This window comes from Petromyzon marinus, unplaced genomic scaffold (assembly GCF_048934315.1).
Source record: "Petromyzon marinus isolate PM22_M1 ecotype Great Lakes invasive population unplaced genomic scaffold, UKy_Petmar_22M1.pri1.0 PM_G_Scaffold_39, whole genome shotgun sequence".
Classification (NCBI taxonomy): domain Eukaryota; kingdom Metazoa; phylum Chordata; class Hyperoartia; order Petromyzontiformes; family Petromyzontidae; genus Petromyzon; species Petromyzon marinus.
Genome location: NW_027422972.1, coordinates 1310900 through 1330264, shown reverse-complemented (window position 1 = coordinate 1330264; position 19365 = coordinate 1310900). Strand labels below are relative to the sequence as shown.

Sequence of the window (19365 nt, the reverse complement as noted above, 5' to 3'; positions counted from 1 at the left end):
TTTTCATCTTCTTTGGTTCTTTCGGTAAAGTCACCACGTAGAATGAGAATAAAGTAATAAATTAATAAAATAAAATAACACGATCAAATTCTCACGACGTTTCAACACAAGTGGCCTGTTCTCGAGACAGTCTCGTCCCTTCACCTGATGAACACACACTACACCCATAACTCTTTAGAATTGCCGCTTGTTGTCGTCTTTCAGCACGGTTGGGCAACGTGCGGTGGTGGTGTGACAGAAAGAGTTCAACGTACACACACATACACACATACACACACATACACACACACATACACACATACACACACATATACATACATACACACACATACAAAGACAAAGATCCCCCATATAGCCTGTACCAGACTGTAGGGGCAAGTGCTGTTAGCGAGCACCTATGAAGGCCGAACGGTACACGAGGGGGTGGGTGGCCAGCACCATGCCCGACCGCCTTTGTCTCCCTAGTGGCGATGTTTACACACCGCACCAGGTACTCATTTGAGGCTGAGTCGACCTAGGGGAGGCCCGGGACCGGTCCAGATAATCGTCACTGGTGTTGGCCGTGAGCGGGAATCGAACCCGGGTCGCCATGTTCATAGCGCAGCGCGCTAACCGCTACACTATCGCTCCCCACACACACACATACACACATACATACACACATACATACACACACATACATACACACATACATACACACATACACACACACATACATACACACACATACATACACGTACATATACATACACACATACACATACATACACACATGCACACATACACACACACATACACACATACACACACATACACACATACACACACACATACATACACACATACACACACATACATACACAACAACAACAACCGCCATTCGCCACTAAGTGGCGGTGACGTCACCACGACGCTTGTGCCAGGCTATGTGCACCCTGAGGCCACGTGAAGTGTCAAACGCCCGCTGGCAGGAGGTCACGGGGCAGACCCAGGTTCCACGGGTCGACTGACTGAGATGACTGGCTGATGCACCACCTGTGCCCCCTACTGTGCCAACCTGCTGTGCTTTAGCCACCCGGCGCTCCGCTCGTTGTTCTGAGCGTCGCTCCTCCGTCCTCCGTTGTTGTTGGAGGGCGACTGCTTCCAACTGCCCAGTAGCATCCTTCACGAGCCTCCTCCACAGAGGCCGATCTTGACACCGCTGGTACCAGTCATCGGCAAGTCCACTCAGCTCCACATCCTCCTGTACCACATCACTCCATCTCTTCTCTAGCCCGTGCCGCGCCCGCTTAGCCCCCTCAATCCGGCCAAACAAAAGCTGTTTCGGCATGCGGTGGCTGGGCATGCGGGCTACATGACCCAGCCATCGCAGCCTTGCCTGCCGGAGGAGCTCACCGATGGGACCCTGCCCAGATCTTTCAAGAATTTGTGAGCTCCTCACACAATCCAGTCTGGTTAAACCCAGGATGGATCGTAGGCAGGCCAGCCTAAATGTTTCTAACCGGGGAAGATGTTCCATTAGGGGGGTCCACGTTTCGCAAGCGTAGAGAAGGGAGGGAATGACCGTGGCCGAGAAGACCTGAAGCTTAGTGCGGAGCGACAGACCAGGTAGCTTCCACACAGCGTTACGCAACCGATGAAAAGATATTGCCGCTCGACTGATTCGGAGTGAGACCTCTGCTGTTAAACTGGAGCCAGTCATAAGCACACTGCCCAGGTATGGGAAACTCTCCACTCTCTCCACAACTGCCCCATCACCGATTGGGAGTTGTGGGGGTGGAGTGTCCGATGGTACAAAATACCCAGGCAGGTGCTTAGTTTTGGTGGGGCTGATGGTAAGGCCCCACCTCTTAGTGGCACGCTCCAGTCTCAGCAGCAGCGTCTCCAACTCCTCCTCTGACTGATCAGCTATTACCAAATCATCAGCATACATAACGTGGTTAAGCAATAGGGAGCCATCCCTTGACCGCACCCGGTCATCGATTAGCCTCTCATTATATCTGTACCATATGGAGATTCCCCCGGTACAGCTATTGAAGGCTTCACGAACTACGTGGTCAAAATAGATGTTAAATAATGTGGGAGCCAGAGGACATCCCTGTCGCACCCCACGGTGTACAGGGAATGGCTCTGACTCCCGGCCATGTAGTTTTACCCGGGCCCGCTCACCATCATGAAGGTCCTTAATGATCGTGAGCAGAGGGTCAGGTACTCCAAAAGCACGAAGAACGACCCAGAGCCCAGGCCTACTGATGGTATCATAGGCCTTGACCAGGTCAATAAAGCAGAGATGTAGGTCTTGTTGGAATTCCCTACACCTCTGCTGTAGCAGACGGACAGAAAATATGGCATCTGTGCAGGACCGCCCTTTCCTGAAACCGCATTGGGGCTCCGAAAGCCTCTCCTCAGCGTGCCTGGCAAGGCGATGCTGAATAATCCTTGCCAGGACCTTTCCCGGCACACTGAGGAGTGAGATGCCCCTGTAGTTGTTACAGTCTATGCGGTCCCCCTTCTTAAAGAGGGGGACCACCAGGGCATCCTTCCAATCCTGCGGAACCCGTCCAGCGGCCCAGACCGTTGTTATGATGTCATATAGGGCAGTCTGTGCACAAACGCCACCCTCCCTCAGCATTTCGCTTGGGAGATCATCTCTGCCCGCTGCCTTTCCTGGTCTCAGACTCCGGATCGCCTTCAGTACTTCCTCAACAGATGGCACATCAGCCAGCCACTCACAGGGGGTGACTTCTTCCAATATTTGAGGCACCACAGCCTCAGCAGGGTCATCCTCACTTTGTGCCACGATCTTTTCCTGGCTGAGGGATTTTCCCTCCCCCATGACCTCACAGAAATGCTCAGCAAATCTGCAAACCTGTTCCTGGGGGTCGGAGATTGGATCACCGTTTTTTCCCCTAATGATGGTAATAGGTGTGGCGCTGCAGGTTACTTTTTTGATGGAGTTAAATAGAGATTTGTGATCGCAGGCCACTGAGGCAGACTCCATCTCCGCAGCAACCCGCGACCACCACCCATCCTTGCAGCGCCTCACGGCTCTCCGAACCTCCGAGCGAAGGCTGCGGTAAGCCTCCTCATTCTCTGACGTGGGATTCTGTAGCCGATGACAGTGGGCCTGTCGCTTTTTCTCAACCATCCTGAACACCTCCTGTCAGCCAGGGTCTCTGGGGAGGTCTGGACCGCGTACCCAAAGCAGCCATTGCAGCTGCATGAGTCACAGTCCTAAACCTCGCCCATTTACCCTCGACATCAGGAGGAGTCGGGGACGATGCCAATCCCAGCCGCAAGCGATGATGAAATTCTCGCTTGCAACTTTCATCAGATAACTGAGACCAGGCCACTTTAGGTTGGAATGGGGTCCTGGGTGTACACCCACCACCGGAGTGGAAGAATGGCAGGCGCATCTTACAGATGACTAGTCGATGGTCAGAGGGCAGATCAGCTCCACGGTAGGTCCTGGTGTCAAGGACATAGGCTCGCATCCGCTGGTCCGTCACTATGTAGTCCAGCAGATGTTCTTGCTTGGACCCGGCATGCATCCATGATGTTGTGTGGATGCGCCGATGCCGGAACAGCGTGTTGGTAATTACAAGCCCATGGGCTGCACAAAAATCTAGCAGCCTCTTACCGTTGTTATTGAGCTGATCTGGCCCATGCCCTCCAATCACTCCAGACCAGGTGCCAGTATCATGACCAACTCGGGCATTAAAGCCACCCAACATGATGACTCTATCCGGAGGGGCCACTTTAGCCAGCACCTGTGACAGGAGGTCATAGAAGGCATCTGACTCATCGGCTTTGCCTGCATCCCTCCACGGATGTTCATCTTCGGTGGGGGCATAAGTAACCACGACCACCATTCCTCGCCTCCGGTTGATGGAAAGGTGAGCCCAAAGTAGCCTGGGGCTTACAGCTTCCCACACCTCACCGCCACGCTCCCACGCCCCCTTCATTCTTTTGTTCAAAAGAAGAGCCACACCGTGTTGTTTGGCAGTCTGCTGCCCCGAGTAGAGGACTGTCCACCCCTCATGGTGGCAGGAGCCAGAGCCGGTCCACCGGACCTCCTGAATGCCGCATAGATCCAGGCGGTACCGGTCCAGCTCCCGACAGAGGAGTGGCAGCCTCTCCTCCGCAGTGAGCGTTCGAACATTCCACGTGGCCACCCGTAGTGGCTTTTCGTTGTTTCTGGAGGAGCCCCGAGGGTGGATATTCAATCTCCTGGCTCCGCCAATTGGGGTTTGGCCAGGAGACGTCATAGACGCCTGGCTCCCGGGGGCCTCCGGCACAAGCTTATTAGTTACATATTTCAGTTTACCTCGTGGTTTCGTGGTAATTAATTGAAGGTGGAGGGGTTACCAGCCCCTCGCACCCGTCCAGAGCCCCCGTTTAGCCCCTGTGGTGGACACATATGCCATGAGGGGAGGAGCCAATCAAAATTGGATCTCCCCCCACAGCACTGTCCACGACAGAGTTGCTCGTCCGGCACCGCGAGGAGGTAGGGGGTTGTTTTGCCGGACACATACACACACACATACACACACACATACCAACATACACACACATACACACACATACATACACACATACACACACACATACACACACACATACACACACATACACACACATACACACATACACATACACACACATACACACACACAGACACACACACACATACAACAACAACAACCGCCATTCGCCACTAAGTGGCGGTGACGTCACCACGACGCTTGTGCCAGGCTATGTGCACCCTGAGGCCACATGAAGTGTCGAACGCCCGCTGGCAGGAGGTCACGGGGCAGACCCAGGTGCCACGGGTCGACTGACTGAGATGGCTGGCTGATGAGCGTGAAGTCGCGATTGAGTAATGGGGGCTAACGAATGAGTAATTAGTAATACACGTTGCTTTAAGAGATGGTTGAAGTTACAATGTTCTAATACGTGTTTAATGTAAATTACTTTTTGAATGTCATTAATTTTGTTGTATTATTTAATGACTAATTAAAATAGCTCAGAGGTTACTTCATTTCCACTCGTCCTATCAATTCCCCCAGACCCGCTGCCCTTCTAAGGGCCGGGACCGAGCGGGCTAGTGGTGAGACCCTGGGAGCCCCCGGGTCCCGACGTCCTTGTAAGGGCCGGGACCGAGCGAGACAGTGGTCGAGACCCGTACCTTGACTGGGTCGGGTTAGTGTAGCCTCCCCTAGGTCACGGTTAGCCGGAGGCGAGAGAGCCCGTGGTCCCAGTGATAGGCCACGCTTGTCCGGGGGCCGTACCACCCCCAGGTAGCGGGTTAAGGGGCCGTCACCCCTTTGTGTTAGGGACCGCTACTATTGCTGTTACCGTTGTCGTTAAATCAACGTGTTGCCTCTACACGCCGTCTCCAATCTCCCTGCACCCACTACATGTGCAGCATTTGTTTCACGTCTCGTGCGGTCACTGTGGTAAGAAACTTGCTTGGCTTTGATTCCCAGACAATTCGTAATGGTAAAGAAATGTAATAATAATAGAATACGACGTTTCGATTGCAACACAAGCGACCATCATAAGGTACAAATGAATGAGAACAAACATAGTAAACTTGGAAATATAATGCAATATAACACAGAGTCGGCCAACAAAACAATCAACGCCCCACCTGGTTGATTACGTTCTTCCAACGATTGATAAATTTGAGAGAGACAAAACATAGACACGGGGACACACAAGCAGAGAGAGAGACAACACAGAAACACACAGAGAGAGACACACAACATAGACACACAGACAGACACACAGAGAGAGACAACACAGAGACACACAGAGTAACACACAGCATAGACACACAGACACACAAGCAGAGAGACTCACACAGAGACAAACAGAGAGAGACACACACAACATAGACACACAGACAGACACACAAGCAGAGAGAAACTCACAAAGAGACACACAGGGAGTGACACAACATAGACAGACAGACACACAGAGAGAGACTCACACAGAGACAAACAGAGAGAGACACACAACATAGACACAGAGACAGACACACAAGCAGTGAGAGACTCACACAGAGACACACAACATAGACACACAGACAGACACACAGGCAGAGAGAGACAACACAGAGACAAACAGAGAGAGACACACAGAGACACACAGAGCGACACACACAACATAGACACACAGACAGACACACAAGCAGAGAGAGACTCACACAGAGACACAGAGAGTGACACACAACATAGACACAGAGACAGACACACAAGCAGAGAGAGAGACTCACACAGAGACAAACAGAGAGTGACACACAACATAGACAGACAGACACACACAGAGAGAGACTCACACAGAGACAGAGAGAGACAATTTAATAGCTCTTAAAACCCCTCCCACCGCTCCTGCAGTCTAAACACAACAAGACTCCCAAGTCCTCTGGTGACATCAAAAATGATTTAATAACGAGACGATCAAACGAGCCACAGAGCGAAGCCTCGGCCCTACGCGTTGGGCCTTGCGTGGCCCATTAATGGGCACTCGACTCGAATGTGCGGACGTTTCATTGACTGAACGCAACATTGAAAGCAGCCTTGAGAATCTTCACTTGAAGCTTTCGTGGCAACTGCAGGGATCCACGCTCTCAAAGTCATCACGTGGTAGGTGTATAAAATACATCACCACGTTTCCATCGCGACACAAGCGACCGTCATCAGGCGGAACAGGTACAGTTCAACTGATGGGGGGGTCGCTTGTGTTGCGACAGAAACGTCGTGATTTATTTTATTTTGTCCCTACGTCACTTGACCGAAAGAACCTTGAAGAATGTTCTTGGTTCTTTCGGTAAAGTCACTACGTAGAAGGGAAACAATAAAATAATAAAAATATAAAACAATAAAAATTCTCACGACGTTTCGACTACGACACAAGAAGCAATCATCATCAGGTGTGAAAACCACAGCAAGAAATTTTTTAAAAAGTGGAGTTTTTTTTAACGTTAGCACCAGGGAGAGCGATTTGGCAGTTGTTCAAATGGACGAGTCCATCTATGTTCGGAAAAGAGGAGGGGGGAGAGGAAGAGAATGGAATGCGGTCTGAACAACTGCCAAATCGCTCTCCGTGGTGCTATGTGGTTTTCACACCTGATGATGATTGCTCGTGTTGCAGTCGAAACGTTGTGAGAATTTTATTGTTTTATATTTTATTTATTTTATTGTTTCCCTTCTACGTGGTGGTGACTTTACCGAAAGAACCAAGAATATGAATCCCTGCAGTCACGAAAGCTTTAAATCAAAACCTTGAAGGATGTTTTACAACGTCCGTGTTTTAAACGCGCAAAATAATCACGTTTCCCCAACTTAACACATTCTCAGGAAGCTGTGTGTATATATATTTAGTTTACACTACGCGCGACGATGTTCAACGCAGCAGCCGCTTAAAAACTCTGGGTTAAGAGCGGCAAAGCCAGAAACTCGGTGCAGGCGGACGCTGCTGCTGGAGCTGAATGAACGAGCGAGCGTCGCAGCCGAGGACGGATTCGACCTTTTCAACATTTCCGAGCAGCGATTCTAAATTTGCCCGCGACCAATCTCCCGCGGGGGGAACTGCTCCGGCGTTCTCTTCGCCAAGTGCCGAGTCCAACACAAACCCCCGTGGGACGAGGCGCGCCGAGGGGCCCTAATCCAGCAGCGGGTTAACGAGTCCCCGAAAATTATCTCTCACGCGACCGATGGAAAAATAACCTGGCACTTCTTAGAAACAAAAGCGGCGAGGAACACACAAAGCCGTCCACACACAGCCCCAAAGATCCCCCAGCCACCGCCGTGTAGCCTTAACAGACTGTTGGGGCAAGTGCTGTTAGCGAGTAGCAGCAGCTATGATGATCCCCCCCGTGTAGCCTTAACAGACTGTTGGGGCAAGTGCTGTTAGCAATTAGCAGCAGCTATGAAGATCCCTCCCCGTGTAGCCTTAACAGACTGTTGGGGCAAGTGCTGTTAGCGATTAGCAGCAGCTATGAAGGCTACCGGCACTGTGGCACACGAGGGTGGGGGGGGGGTGGGGTGGTCAACACCACGCACAGCCGCCTTTGTCTCCCCAGTGGCGATGTCTTTACATATCGCAGCGGGCACTCATTCGAGGCCAAGTCGACCTAGGGGAGGCCCAGGACCGGTTGTTCAGATGATCGCAATCACTGTGGCGTTGGCCGTGAGCGGGAATGGAACTCGGCTGATCACCGGCGTTGGTAGCGCTGACCGCTCCACCAACCCCCCACCGCTCCCCACCACCGACAAAGAGCGGCCACCGTGGAACGCGACAATTAAATTTTTGATGACATCACCATTGCAATAAGTGCTCCATGGGGCTATTATTGCACACGCTGTGTATGAACTCACTCTGTCTGTTGTTGTTGTAGTATCATCAAATATAGTAACTCAATCTTAACCCACTTACCAATGTGGTATACTTATGTCATAATGATGACAACACTGTATTCTAGCGTAAAAAATATATTTTCCAACAATCTTTTTTTAACACGTTATGTTTCGTCTTGGGTGTAATTGTCCACGCTCAACTGACGTCGTTGGCTGTAAATCTCCACGGTCCCCTTACGTCGTGGCCAAGCCTCGGGGCCACTTCCTGGAGTCGTGGAGTTATTCCGTTACCAGTAGGGTACATTTCATTAAAGAGTGTTTAAAAAAAAAAAGTATTTTAAAATATTACTTATTAATGTAATAACTCACAAACGTAAAAATGTTTACGCACGTGAACTCTGCGTAACATTCCAGTTCCAGTAAAGATTTACAGAACGTAACTTCTTCACTTCAAGTCTAGCACCAAACGCCTTACAATCACCGCAACTCTTTAACCCTTCCGCCCATTGCAATAAGCGATCCACAGAGTTACACGTGTAACAGCTTTACATGTGTAACAGCTTACACATATACACGTGTAAGCTGTTACACGTGTAACAGCTTACACGTGTATATGTGCATGTACATTCACTTCGTCACTTCCCAAGTCTGACATTGCACACGTTAAAATCAACGCACTCTTATTAACGCTTTCCCATGCCACCCATTGCATTGTCCCACAGAGTTATAAATGTAATAACTCACACATGTAAGTACGCCTTAAAATCACCGCAATCTTTGACCCTTCCACCCGTTGCAATAAGCGCTCCACAGAGTTCTAAATGTAATAGCTCCCAAATGTAGAAACTGTTAACGTGTGTAACCTATGCGTACCATCCGGTTAAAGTAAAGATTACAGAACAGTCTTAAAACTTTACTTCCTTCACTTTCCAAGTCTGACATCGTACGCCTTCAAAACCACCACACTGATAATTATCAATGAACCCTTTTACATTCCGGAAACCCCCCAAAAAAAAGGCTGCTCTATGGGTGGAGGCCGGTGGCCAAGTGAAATTGCCCTCCCCGTGCCTCCCTGTGCGGAAAAAACGAACGCCGAACGCTCGCCAGCGACCGGCTTATGCCTCGGTACGGGAGAGGGGATGGGTGAATCAACGAACTCGCCCCAACGGTCGAAGCCACGGGCGGTCGGGATCCCCGGCGGTCGTTTCTCTCTCCTCCTCCTTCGCCCGGCCGTCCGCCTAAACCATGAAGGCCCGGAGCGACGTCTGCACGGCGACGCGGCACACAGGACACCGGCTCAGGGAGAGGGCGCAGTGGCCGCACGTGGCCACGTGTCCGCACGGCACGAACATCGTGGACACCTCGCGCTCCATGCACACCTTGCAGGACAGCCGCTCTTCCAGCTTGTCCAGAAGCTCCTCAGTCGATGGCGCTGCTGTGGACGAAGCGCGCGCAGACGCACGCGGAGACACACGCGGAGACACACAGAGACACACAGACACACAGAGACACACAGAGACACACAGAGACGCACAGAGACACACAGAGACACACAGAGACGCACAGAGACACACAGAGACGCACAGAGACACACAGAGACACACGCGCGCACGCACAGACGCAAGCGCACACACACACAGACGCACACACAGAGACACACCCGCACACACTTTCAGCGGTTTCAAAAAGTGATGGTCGATCATCACCAGACTGCTTACATATGGGGCGCAAAGTTGGCGAGATGTTGACCACCTCGTCTGGTATACATGAGGTCGTGACTCTCACCTGTATCAGACTCTCACCTGGCTCAGACTTTCACCTGTATCAGACTCTCATCTGTATCAGACTCTCACCTGTATCAGACTCTCACCTGTATCAGACCCTCACCTGTATCAGACCCTCACCTGTATCAGACTCTCACCTGTATCAGACTCTCACCTGTATCAGACCCTCACCTGTATCAGACCCTCACCTGTATCAGACTCTCACCTGTATCAGTCTCTCACCTGTATCAGACCCTCACCTGTATCAGACCCTCACCTGTATCAGACTCTCACCTGTATCAGACCCTCACCTGTATCAGGTGAGGGTCTGATACAGTGCGCAGGGATCCGCCGTCTTACCGTGCTCAATCTCCGCGGTTGTACTCTGCGGCGTCTGACCCGGTAGCGGAGCCTTTAAACCGACAAATAAAGATGAACATCGTCGCGTGTAAGAATCATCGCCGGTGTCACGCAGAAGAACCGACAAAAATGGATAAGTTACGCAAGCGACGACCGCTCGCGTTAAAAACGATCGCGACTTTTTGCACCGTTACTCTGCGCTCGATTTGCAATCGGCGTGTCGGCAAACCAAACGGAACGACAAGAGCCGGCTCTCGATTGTCGCCGCTAACGACGGGGGGCAGGGCAGCTGCAGACGGCTCAAAATCGCGCAGCATCCAAAAAGATAAAATTAAAAAAATTCCGTGGATCTCTATGCCAAAAACACCGATTATCCCCATAGTTATATATAGTTATAGAGTACATTTAATCTGGCCGTCGCCTGATGAAGCTCGTTGTTGTTGTAATTACTGGTGAAACGTCATACTCAGATTCTAAATGTTGTGGCTTGGCTCTCCAACACACCGGTGTGAGCTGTACTAGTATTATACACTATACACTACTATACACTATTATACACTATACACTACTACACTACTATACACTACTACACTACTATACACTACTATACACTATTATACACTACTATACACTACTATACACTACTACACTATACACTACTATACACTACTATACACTATTATACACTACTATACACTACTATACTATACACTACTATACACTACTACACTACTATACACTACTACACTATACACTACTATACACTACTACACTACTATACACTACTACACTATACACTACTATACAATACTATACTATACACTACTATACTATACACTACACTACTATACACTACTACACTACTATACACTACTATACATACACTACTATACACTACACTATACACTACTATACTATACACTACTACACTATACACTATATACTACTATACTATACACTACACTACTATACACTACACTATACACTACTATATTATACACTATACTATACACTACTATACTATACTACTATACTATACACTACACTACTATACACTACTACACTATACATTACTATACTATACACTACACTATACACTACACTACTATACACTACTACACTATACATTACTATACTATACACTACACTATACACTACACTACTATACACTACACTATACACTACTATACACTACACTATACACTACTATACACTACACTATACACTACACTACTATACACTACTATACACTACACTATACACTACACTATACACTACACTACTATACACTACACTATACACTACACTATACACTACACTACTATACACTACACTATACACTACACTATACACTACACTACTATACACTACACTATACACTACACTACACTATACACTACACTATACACTACTATACTATACACACTACTATATTTACAATGAGCATATTGGTAATAAAACCACATTATTTTTGTATTTTTACCCCTGAATGATGAACAACATTTCAAGCTGCCTGCGAAGTTTAAGTTTGAGTCTATTTGTGTTCAAGACCCCTGATAAACTCCATCAAGAGACGAGGATAGTCTCGTCTGTTCAACGACCGGAGTTGACCAAGGTCAACGTTAAAAAACGAAACAAAAAATCGTACGTGCGGCGTGTTCGCACGCCGGCGTTAAACTCGATTTTCCTGCGAAACCAAAAGTTGGCGAGAAAATGTTTTGTTACCGGCGGCCGCATCGACCCGCGGACGAAAGCTTCCCCCTTCTGTCGTCCAACAAACGCGCAGCTGTTCAGCAAACGACGCGGGAAGAGGGGGGGGTCATTACGTTATGCCGGCTGGGTATAATGTGGTGGATGTATTGGGGAGCACATCACCATCATTATTATTATTATTTATATTATGATCTTATAGTGAGATGGTTGTATTGGGGAACACATTATATTTATTATTTTATCGCGTTTATTATGATTTTGTTATTATCTTATAATGCGTTGGATGTATCGGGGAACACATCATTATTATATAATGCGATGGATGTGTTGGGGAACACATAATTAGTGAATATTTACAGTGAGGGAAAAAAGTATTTGATCCCCTGCTGATTTTGTACGTTTGCCCACTGACAAAGAAATGATCAGTCTATAATTTTAATGGTAGGTTTATTTGAACAGTGAGAGACAGAATAACAACAAAAAATCCAGAAAAACGTATGTCAAAAATGTTATAAATTGATTTGCATTTTAATGAGGGAAATAAGTATTTGACCCCTCTGCAAAACATGACTTAGTACTTGGTGGCAAAAACCCTTGTTGGCAATCACAGAGGTCAGACGTTTCTTGTAGTTGGCCACCAGGTTTGCACACATCTCAGGAGGGATTTTGTCCCACTCCTCTTTGCAGATCTTCTCCAAGTCATTAAGGTTTCGAGGCTGACGTTTGGCAACTCGAACCTTCAGCTCCCTCCACAGATTTTCTATGGGATTAAGGTCTGGAGACTGGCTAGGCCACTCCAGGTCCTTAATGTGCTTCTTCTTGAGCCACTCCTTTGTTGCCTTGGCCGTGTGTTTTGGGTCATTGTCATGCTGGAATACCCATCCACAACCCATTTTCAATGCCCTGGCTGAGGGAAGGAGGTTCTCACCCAAGATTTGATGGTACATGGCCCCGTCCATCGTCCCTTTGATGCGGTGAAGTTGTCCTGTCCCCTTAGCAGAAAAACACCCCCAAAGCATAATGTTTCCACCTCCATGTTTAACGGTGGGGATGGTGTTCTTGGGGTCATAGGCAGCATTCCTCCTCCTCCAAACATGGCATGTTGAGTTGATGCCAAAGAGCTCCATTTTGGTCTCATCTGACCACAACACTTTCACCCAGTTGTCCTCTGAATCATTCAGATGTTCATTGGCAAACTTCAGACGGGCATGTATATGTGCTTTCTTGAGCAGGGGGACCTTGCGGGCACTGCAGGATTTCAGTCCTTCACGAGGTAGTGCAGGGGTCGGGAACCTTTTTGACTAAGAGAGCCATGAAAGCAAAAAATTTGGAAATTTATTTCAGTGAGAGCCATATAATATATTTTAAAAGTGAATTCAACTAAATGTCAGTATAATAAGCCTCTGAATTTATTCTTTTAAATAATGTTGTTATAACACTCACCATTAATGCGACTTCTGGTGCTGCATGGATTTGCTGATGTCTTTGTAGTCGGGTTGGTACTTGGTGAGGTTAAGCTTCATGCAAGCGTTGAGGCTTTCATCCGTTAAACGTGATCGTAGGTTGGACTTGATGTTTTTAAGATGTGAGAATGACTGCTCACATGCATACGTAGGCCAGTATCATCCAATTAAAATAATGGACAATTGCTCCTGCAGCCATGAACAGGACATGCGCAGTGAAAAATTGATGGATGGATTAAAACAAGTGAGAATATTTTGTTTTATCTGCGAGCCATATGCAATCATCAAAAGAGCCACATCTGGCTCGCGAGCCATAGGTTCCCGACCCCTGAGGTAGTGTGTTACCAATTGTTTTCTTGGTGACTATGGTCCCTCTGCCTTGAGATCATTGACAAGATCCTCCCGTGTAGTTCTGGGCTGATTCCTCACCGTTCTCATGATCATTGCAACTCCACGAGGTGAGATCTTGCATGGAGCCCCATGCCGAGGGAGATTGACAGTTCTTTTGTGTTTTTTCCATTTGCGAATAATCGCACAAACTGTTGTCACCTTCTGACCAAGCTGCTTGGCAATGGTCTTGTAGCCCATTCCAGCCTTGTGTAGGTCTACAATCTTGTCCCTGACATCCTTGGAGAGCTCTTTGGTCTTGGCCATGGTGGAGAGTTTGGAATTTGATTGATTGATTGATTGCTTCTGTGGACAGGTGTCTTTTATACAGGTAACGAGCTGAGATTAGGAGCACACTCTTAAAGAGTGTACTCCTAATCTCAGCTCCTAATCTCAGCTTGTTACCTGCATAAAAGAAACCTGGGAGCCAGAAATCTTTCTGATTGAGAGGGGGTCAAATACTTTTTTCCCTCATTAAAATGCAAATCAATTTATAACATTTTTGACATGCGTTTTTCTGGATTTTGTTGTTGTTATTCTGTCTCTCACTTTTCAAATAAACCTACCATTAAAATTATAGACTGATCATTTCTTTGTCAGTGGGCAAACGTACAAAATCAGCAGGGGATCAAATACTTTTTTCCCTCACTGTATATATATACATTTCACGGGAGCAGCAGGTGCCAAACGCCTCACCTGGGAAACCACTTTGCGTGCTCATGCCAAGCGCTGTCTCCCAGCGCCCACTCTTGTAGATGACCGTCGCAGCTGAAGCACCTCACAAGATCTCCGTGACCTACTCAAAATAGAAAACACGTTACAGGGACCTCTCCCCTACATATCGACACTGTCAACTTTTCAGAGATAAACAAACCCATCCAGTTGCCCGTTCGGACCGAGAGTCGTAAGTTCAACCGCCTCACAATAGATGGAGGTGGTGGCATCAACATCTGCAGAACGTGAAGAACCAGTGGCATTTACATCTACAGAACGTGAAGAACCAGTGGCATTTACATCTACAGAATGTGAAGAACCAGTGGCATCAACATCTGCAGAACGTGAAGAACCAGTGGCATTTACAGCTACAGAACGTGAAGAACCAGTGGCATTTACAGCTACAGAACATGAAGAACCAGTGGCATCAACATCTGCAGAACATGAAGAACCAGCGTCATCTACATCTACAGAACGTGAAGAACCAGCGTCATCTACATCTACAGAACGTGAAGAACCAGTTGCATCTACATCTGCAGAATACGAAAATCCAGTGGCATCTACATCTACAGAACGTGAATAACCAGCGTCATCTACATCTACAGAACGTGAAGAACCAGTGGCATCTATATCTACAGAACGTGAAGAACCAGCGGCATCTACAGCTACAGAACGTGAAGAACCAGCGGCATCTACATCTACAGAACGTGAAGAACCAGCGGCATCTACATCTACAGAACGTGAAGAACCAGTTGTATCTACATCTACAGAATACGAAAAACCAGTGGCATCTACATCTACAGAACGTGAAGAACCAGCGTCATCTACATCTACAGAACGTGAAGAACCAGTGGCATCTACATCTACAGAACGTGAAAAACCAGCGTCATCTACATCTACAGAACGTGAAGAACCAGTGGCATCTACATCTACAGAACGTGAAGAACCAGCGGCATCTACAGCTACAGAACGTGAAGAACCAACGGCATCTACATCTACAGAACGTGAAGAACCAGCGGCATCTACATCTACAGAACGTGAAGAACCAGTGGCATCTACATCTACAGAACGTGAAGAACCAGCGTCATCTACATCTACAGAACGTGAAGAACCAGCGGCATCTACATCTACAGAACGTGAAGAACCAGTGGCATCTACATCTACAGAACGTGACGAACCAGTGGCATCTACATCTACAGAACGTGAAGAACCAGCGGCATCTACATCTACAGAACGTGAAGAACCAGTGTCATCTACATCTACAGAACGTGAAGAACCAGCGTCATCTACATCTGCATGAGATTATACAACTTGTAAAGGCCTTCCCCGTGTTTCGTGTACGCACTCTACAACACGCTTGGAACCGACAGGACTTCGCACTCCTATCGTGTTTTTGTAAACTGTTCGTTGCCGTGACGTTCTTACCCCCCATGCCCCGACTGGACATCATGCGAAAAAGAGCTTCACAGCTCAATGGATTCCTCCAGTATAGATAAATATTCTGATTCTGACCTCCCTCAGGTGTTTGACCAAAACTATTAACCAACATTGAAACTATTTTATGATACTAGGTGTTAGGACCATTGAGTTGCTATTCAGCTCTTTTTCAGAGGCGACCACCTGGCATTCACAAACGATAGCTCAACGAAGTGGCTTATCGCATGATAATTTAAACGCAGCCAAATTCTCTAAACGCGTGTTTCTAAATGTGCGAGGAAAAAAACCGGAGGACCGGCAGAAAAAATCCACGCGACCACGGGGAGGCACGAAAATTCCAAATACGCATCAGGCGTCAGGATGGAACCCACCACCTCCTGCCTTCCAGGCGAGGTAGTCAACATCTCCGAGCCACCGTGGCGCTTGCCCCCCAAAGAGCCGCCCCTCCCCCCACAAAACGGGGACGACTACAGCACCGGGGAAGGCCTCCACCCACTTCTACGTAGCAGCAGCAGCAGCGGCAGCAGCAGCACAAACCGTACCGGAATAGTAGAAGCCTGCGTAGGCCAGCTCATGCGGGGACACATTGGCGGTGTACGGCCAGCTCGCGAAAGATCTGATTCGCGCCCCGAACGAACGCATCTCTGGACACAGTGCGGAGTCGGGGCCATCCTGAGTGGCCTGCGGCAACGGGGCCTGCGGGGAAAAGGCACCACCCAGAAACAAACGCAACGACGACAATGGTGACGACGATGACGACTGTGACGACAGCGTCAATGGCGACGACGGTGATGCAGTGAGCTCATCGAATTGTCCCCGCCCTTTGGAACGGCTCCCCAGGAAGCCGTGAGGGCATTGGAATCGTTTTTTTTTAAACGACATCTTCGAAACAAAACCTTTTTAGACTGACCTAAAAAGGTTAAGTCATTTACATGACTTAATACGATTACATCTCCATAACTAGCATAACCTATGCGCATAATTACATCAATTAACATTATTTCGGATAATTACGCATTTTTCCAAATTTTATTTCATTTTTATCATTTTTATTAAAATTTTCAAGACCCGGCATATACAACAGGTGGGGGAATTTATAGAGAAGATAACATTACAGTAGAATCTTGATTTGAATTACAGTAGACTCTGGATGATCCGTGCGCGGTTTATTCGATTTGCAGATGAACCGCACACCTGCGATTTTGACAGAGATTAAGAACTCGTGGATATTCCCCTGAAGTCCAAATAATCTAAAAACAGTTTATACAACATTGGTTAATTCTTGGACGTTTTTATTACAAGTCACGCGGCGCTTAAACCGAACAAATACGTTGCCTCGGTTAATCCGAAATCCACGTGACCGCCTCTACGGCACGGCAGCTGCAACGTCTTTACAACGGTGGGCAGAGTTTAATTGATTTTGTTGCCGTGGCTCTGCTGTCAAATGAGCGAGCCGACTCTTCAGCGCGGGGAGCGGGAAAGTCTCATCATTGAACATGGTTATAGGCACAAAGCATTGAAGAACTGAGACTCATCTACAAGGGCGCAGCGGTAGCCAGGAGATGTCAACGACCTCGCCTGGTATGCAGGAGGTCATGGGCTCGAAACCCGACCCTGACACCTGCTTCTGCCTATTTGGAGTTTCCGTGTCTCTCTCTCTCTGTTCCCCCCGTGGTCACCACGTGCGAGGGTATTCGGCAAATATAAATGTCCACGCAACGATGCTGAGCCCGCTTCGCTGAGCAACGTCGCTGCTTTGCGTGACGGAGAGGGTCGGCATCTGAAACAAATAGCTACATCATCGCAGCGCTGAGTAGGGCCCTCGCCAGGTCAAGAATAACTGTGTTAGCACAGGGTGCTTACAAAGAAATGTTCACACTTGTTTTTGGACTATCGTTTTTTAATATAACACGAATCTGACCGCGAATGCGCGTCAATGGATTCAACGAGCCAAAGGGTCTCCGCTCGTTCGCCATCGTCGTCTAAACACGCCTAGAATTATCTCCAATCGGTACCCAGAACCCCGAGGCACATCTCTTCGTGCCAATCGTTGCAAATTCTCAGCGGCACCCCGCACTAGTTTTAGGAAAGACCCGGCCTCGCCCCCCCAAAACAAGCGTCAGGACGTCACCGGCGCCGTCGCTGGCGTCACCCACCGCGCGAGCGCAGGCGGGGAAGTGCCTGGCGTGCTCCCGAGCGGGGTCGTCCCCCTCCTCCCAGCGATGCATCATCCCGCCGCAGCGGAAGCAGGCCACCAGGTCGCTGAAGCCCATGCGGTAGAGTCCGGCCCGCGCCAAGTCCGCGGGCCGCACGGGGGACGACCGGGGCCACCCCTTGGAGAACGACAGCAGCCTGGCCGATTCTCTCAGCATCTTCGAGGCCGACGGTCGCGGGATCCGGTCGAAGCGGGGCATCGGGGGGGCAGAGCGTCTCGCCGCCGCCGACGCCCTGCGGGAGGCCCGAAAGTCTACGACGTTCGGCATCGACCCGGCGGAAAAATACGGGGCAATTTGGGGTGAAAAGAATGCTTTTGCGAGGGACGAGTCCGCCCGGGGGTCTCTTGTTAAAGATCGCTCAAGAAACGTCGAGGCCTTCTCCTCCTTTCAAGGCGTCGAAGAGATCCCGGGGCTCGTAGCTCAACGGGTAGTTTAAAAACCGGCGATGGGAAATGGCACGACCCCTGTTGTCACCCTCGACGGCTCCTGAATGCGGGAACAAAAATGTTCGGGCGGCAAGCGTCATTAAAAACGGACATCTTTTAGTGATATTCTTAGCTCTTTCGGTAAAGTCACGTTGAAGGCAAACAATAAAATAATAAAATACATATAAAACAATAAAAATTCTCACGACGTTTCGACCATAACACAAACGGTCGTTATGTTATGGTCGAAACGTCGTGATAATTTTTATTGTTTTGTATATATATTTTATTATTTTATTGTTTCCCTTCAACGTGACTTTGCCGAAAGAGCTAAGAATATGAATTACTGCAGTCACGAAAGCTTTAAATCAAAATAAAATATTTAAGTGACTTGAAATGTTTGGTTTAAACAATTCATCCATACACAAAGGCTTTTTGTGGGTTAGATTGCGTAAATATATTAATGTTAAACCCGCCACCACCCGACACGGCCAACTGGTAAGGGTTGTCACGTAAACAGAACA

At 48.4% G+C, this 19365-nt stretch overlaps 1 protein-coding gene across 1 annotated transcript; it reads right to left on the bottom strand.

The window, feature by feature from the left end:
- Positions 1–7010: 7010 nt before the first annotated feature.
- On the bottom strand, positions 7011–18899 carry LOC142916502 (baculoviral IAP repeat-containing protein 3-like). Its single transcript, XM_076061633.1, has 5 exons — positions 18357–18899; positions 16743–16896; positions 14746–14845; positions 10487–10538; positions 7011–9798 (listed from the first exon to the last, which is right to left on the bottom strand). Exons 1-5 carry the CDS (start codon positions 18681–18683, stop codon positions 9661–9663), a joined length of 771 nt encoding a protein of 256 aa, XP_075917748.1. The 5' UTR covers positions 18684–18899; the 3' UTR covers positions 7011–9660.
- Positions 18900–19365: the final 466 nt, after the last annotated feature.